Source organism: Acomys russatus, chromosome 20, assembly GCF_903995435.1.
Source record: "Acomys russatus chromosome 20, mAcoRus1.1, whole genome shotgun sequence".
Taxonomy (NCBI): Eukaryota; Metazoa; Chordata; class Mammalia; order Rodentia; family Muridae; genus Acomys; species Acomys russatus.
This window is the reverse complement of record NC_067156.1, coordinates 55,954,278-55,961,701: the sequence shown is the minus strand read 5'-3', so window position 1 is coordinate 55,961,701 and position 7,424 is coordinate 55,954,278. Positions and strand designations below refer to the sequence as shown.

Sequence of the window (7,424 nt, the reverse complement as noted above, 5' to 3'; positions counted from 1 at the left end):
CTGAATGTGATCAGAGTATACCTGCTTCCTATATTATAATATTGTTTGTTCCTAGGGATACCCGCCTTGGTAGACTATACAAAATGAGTGCAGAATGTCTCACAAAAAGGAAATGCTAAACATGGTGAAAGAACAAGCACACGTGCTTTCCACCATTCAGGGGGAGGGGTGGACACTAGCATCTTCCATGACCTTCTTTGAGCCCCTTTGTTCGCACGTTCCACAGGAAAGCCCCAAAGAACTTTTCGTGAAATTTGATTTCTGCTCTTCTCCTACATTTTCAATCCACCTCCACATTTGAGGAACTTCTCAACAAATCAAAGCATTTTAGTTTTATCACTACTGAACATATTTACAGTTTTCAACACGCGCGCGCACGCACACACACACACACACACATACACACACACCCCTAATCAAAATGTTTATGGGTTTGTAAAAGGTGACCACACGGTAACTATCTTATTGTTCTTACATTTTCAGAAACAAACATAAATTTCAGATTCTTGTAGCTCACTATTTCATTTAAATGACTTTTAAACCACACAGTTTAGAAAATAAACAAACAAACAAAAAACCTGATACAATGAATTAAAACACATAATAACAAGAGTCTACATGTAAAAATATAACTTTTACATACACAGTTTCAAAATAATGATAGGTTTGCCATTGGTTGCATAAAATTTACAAATGTCTTTCATCACTGTATAACTGGTAAAACAGGACAACAGGTGGGGCGTTTAGACCATTTCCGTGGATTTATGGCATTTACTCAGTGCTGATAGGTGGAAAAACTACTTCAACGGGGATTTTTTTTTTTCCTTAATACATGCCAAGATCGTGTGGCTGTAAAAATAGAAACAAGTTTGAGACAAAAGGATGCTGACAAATGCTTAAGTAGGAGGACTATTTGATTACTGCACTACACACCAAAGTCAATCATTAGGAATATTTACGACGGGAATTGGTTCAATTGTGCCCAGAGTCAACGCTAGCTATCTGATGAGTCGCTGTGCCATAGTTTGATCTATGTTTCTATCAAATGTTAAGTATAAACTTCATTCATACTGGCCAGAGAATACTGCACTACTCCTCCTCATCAAAGTGCAACTTAATGCTTTAGGGTTTCTAAGGCTTGCTATAATGCTGCATGATTGGTTGGCATTTTTTCAGACGAAGGAGGAGGCAGGTAAGTCATCTTCTTTTTAGTAAACCCATTTTTGAAAAAAAAAAAATACCAAGAAGCAACAAAATCAATCAGCTCTGTCACACTACTTGCAATTTTGTCATTTGACGGTTTTTGAACTTGACTCTTGTTATTTTTTTATTTTTTTTTTATTTTTTTATTTTTTGTATTTTTTCCAAAAATCTGACCATGTATTCAGAAACGCCTCACTGCACACTACTTCGGCTACACAGGTAGGCAACACTTGTATCATTTTGTTAAATCACAGCCACTTTGATTATGTTATGTTTCCGATGATATAAACATTGGAAGGCACAGTGGTAACATTGTAGCATTCTAACCGTGTACCTCTGAAAATCCCAGAAGAGGGTAACAAGGGCAGCGCCACAAGCCAGACAAACACTTTTTGCCTTGCCCGGGCAATGCTGCGTGTAATTTCTACACACGATGTGACTTTTAAGTCCTGTGTTCCCAAAAGACTGGAGAAACAACTTTCTACTATTTATGAATGAGAAGCAACACCAGGGTCAGCATTTCGTCCTGCACTGCCCCTCCGGAAGCAGAGTTGGCACTACAGGTTACGATAACAAACCAGGGAAAGGGACAAAAATCAGACAAAAAAAAAAAAAAAAAAAAATTCCATATTTACAGTAAAATCTTTCTTTTAAAAAAGTTAATCAGTACTATTTTTTTACAGGAGAAAAAAGTCTGAAACAAATGAACAAAAGCTTACCATAGTCACTAAATTTTTAATATATATTTATATATATATTTATATATATATTTGTCATAGGCCTATAACATCCATCTGTCCCTCCTACCCTAAGGAATGGCTAATGTCATTTCGTTGCCATCAGGACGTTTGCTGGTTTTGTTTTGAGGGCAGCCGGGCTCCCCCTACTCGATATCCGTAATTAGAAACACTAGCTGACTTGAATACCAACAAAAACGTTCATGTCGTTTTCTTCAGAAGTACACTTTTTCATTATTGCGAGTTTACAATTTTTTTAAATTAAATATTTTTTTTCAGACTTACAAATTAATTATATATTTTTTTTTTTTCCAAAAGTTTAGGCACAAATGCATTGCTCCACAGTGTGGAAGGATTGCCATTCAGTCTCTGGGCTGTGTCTCAGCCTGTACATACCGCTGCGCACATTCAGATTGATATGTTAAAGAAGTCGCCGCTCGAGTTGCACTTTTTTTTTTCTTTCTTTCCTTCTTTCTTTCCTTCATTTTTTTTGTTTGTTTTTCTGTTTTTTGATAATTGGGAATGCTGAAACCTCTTGCGTCTGCGATTCATAACTACTCAGACTTGTCTTATATTACAAAAAAAAAGGGGTCAAGGAGCAGTGTTTATGTGGGTTTAGGATAATACAGCTGTTAAGGAAGTGGTCTCTTGTTTTAATGAAGCAAGGTGGCATCTTGGACCTGAGACGGAAAAAGGAGAAAAAAATTAATATAGTAATAGAAAATTAATTTCTATTATTTTTTTAAAGCCCTCCTTTGTTTTTAAGAAAGAAAAACATTGGCTAATCTCAGGAAGACCCGAGAACTACAGGAGCATAGCAACAACAGTGGGGAACTTACCCAGCATACCCTTTCACATCTGGCCCATGTGATTTGCTGCATCTCCCATCCCAGGGTGCGGGCCAGCCAAAGACAGTGGGGGAGGCTCTGAGGACACCTTCTCTTCCTCCCTTCTTTTCAGACAGGCAGCTTTCGGATTCAGATTCCTTTCTGTGGAAGGTGAAAGCAGAGGGCATTCAGTCAGCACAGGGCTCCACAGTGGGTGTGGAGAAGCACTCACTCTGCTCATGCCAGACAACCAGGCTCCATTGTGTACTACAGGAGGAGAGGAGCAGTTAGCGAAGGTGCTGGAGTGGGTGCCTCATCTGAGTGGTCACTGACTGCACATGGAATCCGCACCACCACCTTACAGTAGAGAGGCAGGCGTTACGGCCGAGGCCGGTGAATTTAAGCTCAGTCTCTGCTTCGCAGAGTTCTAGGCTACTCTGAGTTATCGAATGAGAGCCTTCGTGAAAACAACAGCAGCCAACATTTAAAAAAAACAGGGTCAGGAAGATAGATAGCTCAACAGGAGTGATTATTGTGTGAGCCTGAGGACCTGAGTTCAGTACCCAAACCCCAGAAAAGCCAGGTGTGGCAGCCGATTTGTAATCCAGTCCTGGCAAGACAGAGATAGGCAGAAACTTGGTACTCACTGGCTACCCAGCCTTTGTCTAACTGGCAACCCATGGGTCCCAGTGACTCTGGGAACAGATAGCACATGAGGAAAAGCTGTACTATACCAGTAGTTAGAACAGTCTACAGCTTAATCACAGGAGATGAATTTGGATTCATCTAAGCAGTTCTGTGGAAGGTGTGTAAGCGTCTAGCTGCTGACCTCGCACTTGCTGCTCCAGGCTGAGGATGACGGCCACGGCCTGGTGGAGAATCAGGAGCTTGGTCTGAGGCTTGTCACTCTTGAGGTGGAGCTGTACCATGCGGCCCAGCTCCTTGAAAGCCTCATTGATATCGCGGACCCGCAGGCGCTCACGGGCATTGTTGGCCATCCTCCGCTCCTTCTCGCGTTCAGCCTTCTGCTCTGGGGTCAGGTCCTCATCGTCGTTATTGCTGTAAGGCAAGAAGGAGGAGACCTTTACTAATGGTGTTGGGAATCGGTGTTACGTCTTTTCTTTCAGACTTGTCAGCTCCATCCTTAGCAGAACTGTATCCGTTTGACCTCCATCTGACCATGGGGTTGGTTTAGGAAATCCATGCAGGGAACTTTGGCTTGTTCCCAGGGACTTTATCCAAATCAAAGAGAAGATGATGAGGTGGGCTCCAGCATGGCCAAAGAGTGCTCATCCTGCTGTAGGGACCGTCTTCATGTAGACAGCAACCCAAGCTTAGCTTACACTGATGAAAACACAAGCTTACTCAAACAATCTTCAATATTATTTTTTTCATTCTGTGATAGTGAAACCTATGGAGAATAAGTGATTGACAACCAGGATTTAGTAGATCACAGTAAACACAAGCCAGGTTAACGGAAGTATGAACTAGAAATATCAGAAAGCAGACAGTGTCCACCCCTGAAGACTGCCCAATCCGCAACCTCGTCTGTCTTGAGAATAAATGCTGTACACATTAAATAGAAAGTTGGGAAAACCAAACAAACTTGATTTCCATGATTTTTCATCTTATGGATGCTTGTGATCTCCAAAATAAATTGAGAAAAACCTGAACTGACATCAGCTGTGTAACCCAATACAAACCCAAAGACCTCCTCTTTATAGCAGGCCACCAGCCCTGTGAGTCACAAAGGAAGCCAGGCAGGACTCTCTGTTAGAACTAAAATATTCTGTGATACATCACAGAAACATGGTTCAGTATGCCTAAGGTTGGGTTCTGGCCATCTCTGATGGTCATAATGACCCATTTGAGACTCTGCAGTAGAAGGTGGACGAACCATCTGGAAAACATAGCATTCACAGATGGGTCCATGGAGCCAGGATGTCAAACATTTTGAGGGCTATTATAAAGAAAAGGAAGTTAGAAGAGGTGTTTTTTGTCTCAAAAAGACACATCAATACCAAAAAAAAAAAAAAAAAAAAAAAAAAAATAAATCCATGATCAAAAATCTTTTCTGAATTCTGGATTTAAGACACATTAGGTCAATAAAAAGGAAATAACAGAGGGGGAGGGGGAGAGGTAGGGAAGGAGGGAAGGGGAGGGGAGAGGAAGGGAGGAAGAGGGAGGAACAGACAATAGTGAGGTGACTACTTTCAGGCCAAGCCACTGGCTACAGAACTTTGAAAAGCAACTTACAATCCCCTAGGCCCCAAATGTTCAAAGAGTGAAGATGATGGATCCTCATACTTCGAAGTGAGGGTGTGGAAGAGCGGTGCTTCGCTATGCATGGAAGGAATGCTGACTTCAAAGGTGTGGGTGCAGCCTTCCCACGTGCCTGTCTCTGGATCCTACTGAGAATGCCCTGGCCCATGCCTGTATCTTGACGTGCTTTCTCTATGTTTCTTTCTAGTATCAAGTTTCACAACTGGGTCCTCCATCGATGCAAAACTGACTTTTGTACAGGGTGACAATCAAGGAACCTGGTTTCACCCTTCTGCATGTGGCAGAAGAACTGGGTACACTGCTGGATAGTGAAGGGGAGCAAGGGGAAGGAGTGTGCGGGATGCTCGACATCCATGGTGGGCTCGAAGGAAATGACATCATGAAGCCCATCACTGCGTACAGGAACGTATGCTAACAAAAATAGAAGAAGAGAAAGCCCTCAGGCGGCATTCAACTGCAAACAGGGCCAACTACCCTGAAGAAGCACTAACCAGGAGGAAACAGGAGTAGCATTCTTGCACTCTGTAAAGCCCTGAGGATGTACGTGTGCTGGCACAGAAGAGTGTATGCTGGAGGTGCGGTGGGGAAATGTTGCAAGGCTGGACTTTTGACCTCCTATGCTGCCAGTACACCGCAAACTGAAGCCTAGGGCAGACCACCTTCTTTCTCTGTTTCCTCATTTTCTTCCTGGCTCCCCTCTCTTCCCTCTCCCAGAATTGCTGCTGGTATCAAGGAAATGCAGGCTGTGCTTATATTGTTCCTGCATTACCATTAAGCAAAGATGAAGTAGTTGAGTCTCTGTGAGGCTTATCCCAAAGCAAATGACTGGAGATATGTTTTAGATGCTGACCGTGTGCTATACCCTACCTAAGGGGGAACCAGAAAATGGGTTTTCTCTAAAAGTTTTCAGGCTAATGACTAATTAGAAATTAGTTACTCACAGAAATGAATTGCTCATGGACATAAACTAGATTTGAAACACACTGCTTCTCTGCAGCCCCTGCAAGGCACACACTATAAATGGCATGAGGGTGACTGTTAACAAGAAGACACTTAGTGGCAAGTCAAATGGTGTTCCGAAACTTCAAAGAACCCATGTATACAAGTGATAGCCACTAAATTATCAAGAACTGACTTGGCTAACAGAAGCTGTTTAGGAAGTGAAATCCCCACCCAAGGCTTTCTTGCCACTGTGGCCACAAATCAGCCCAAGTGCAGTGATGGGAAAGAGGGGTAAGACAGAAGCTTTTAGCATCTCTGGAGTAAGGAGTAGCAGGACAGAGAAGGCAGTTTGTCATGATATCTATAAAGACATGAGAAGGCATTGCGAATATGATTCATGAAAGATGCCAGCTGTAGCCCTGAGAACCACAACCTTTTTAAAAAGAAAAGAAAAGAAAAAAAAAAAAAAAAAAAAAAAAAAAAAAAAAAAAAAAAAAAAAAGCTATAGTCTTGGCACAACTGGGTAATCTGCAAAGAAAATTAACCCAAAAGAATGAAGGCGACAAGTATGGGAGCCGAATCACCTGATTACCAGCCTTGAGTTTGTGAAACATTGAATGTAAAGGTAGCAGATCTTTAAGCACATCAACTCAAAGCTATCCCCCTGCAGTTGTGTGATTAGTACCAGAGAGGAGGGAAAAGCATTAGAATTTATTTTACACACAGCAACCTGTTCAGGATAAAACTGGCAAATCAGAATTTTCTTAGAGATGAGACAAAAACCCCTTATAGTTGTATACACAATCAACTGACTCTTTAGCATGGCTAAAATATCCCCCCCCCCCCCTGTCTCCTTTTAGAAAGACTTTAGGAAAAAACCACTTTTGGCCAAATTTGAAGAATACAATTTTAACGAGAAACTGTTTTCACATGAATTGAGTACAAACAATTTTATGGTGTGCAATTAGCATTGGGTCCAAATTTGTGAATTCAAAGGCCTTTAGGTGTCACTAGAATGCAGGTATCTGAAACAATACCGCAAATGCTTCTAGAACAGGCCTTTCATTTTCTTTTCACCTGAGGCTTTACCTGCCAGGAAAAAAACTGAGCAGTTTCTTCCTGTTCTGTTCACTTCATCAAAGTCCAATAAAGGAATTAAATGAAGCGACAGTATCATATACTGTTACCTAGATCTTGACCTAGTAATTGATTTGATATCCTTCTTGTCCTCGTCTAATTTCTTGTCCTCCGAAGATTTTGTGTCTTGCAGGTTCTCATCGCCCTCATCATCGGATTTGATCTCAGAGCTGCCAGAAGACACGCTCTGGCCCTGGAGACCTGGTGGCATTCCTATAGAAACAAAAAAACAAAACAAACAAACAAACAAACAAAAAAAGAAACAGAGAGATCAGGTGAGGTCCGCGATTCCATA

At 41.6% G+C, this 7,424-nt stretch overlaps 1 protein-coding gene across 20 annotated transcripts in view; it reads right to left on the bottom strand.

Moving 5' to 3' along the window:
* Positions 1 to 1,811: 1,811 nt before the first annotated feature.
* The window catches only part of Tcf4 (transcription factor 4), a 336,672-nt gene continuing 331,059 nt past the window's right edge, over positions 1,812 to 7,424 (bottom strand). For 6 of the 20 annotated variants that reach the window (XM_051163527.1, XM_051163531.1, XM_051163536.1 and 3 more), the window contains 4 exons: positions 7,180 to 7,342; positions 3,597 to 3,826; positions 2,789 to 2,929; positions 1,814 to 2,620 (listed from right to left, as the gene is read on the bottom strand). In XM_051163527.1, the coding sequence (XP_051019484.1) occupies positions 2,793 to 2,929; positions 3,597 to 3,826; positions 7,180 to 7,342 (530 nt within the window). In that variant the 3' untranslated portion in view covers positions 1,814 to 2,620; positions 2,789 to 2,792. Of the gene's footprint in view, positions 2,621 to 2,788; positions 2,930 to 3,596; positions 3,827 to 7,179; positions 7,343 to 7,424 lie in introns of all 20 variants that reach the window. The other 14 variants (XM_051163539.1, XM_051163540.1, XM_051163538.1 and 11 more) reach the window with 9 other exon arrangements.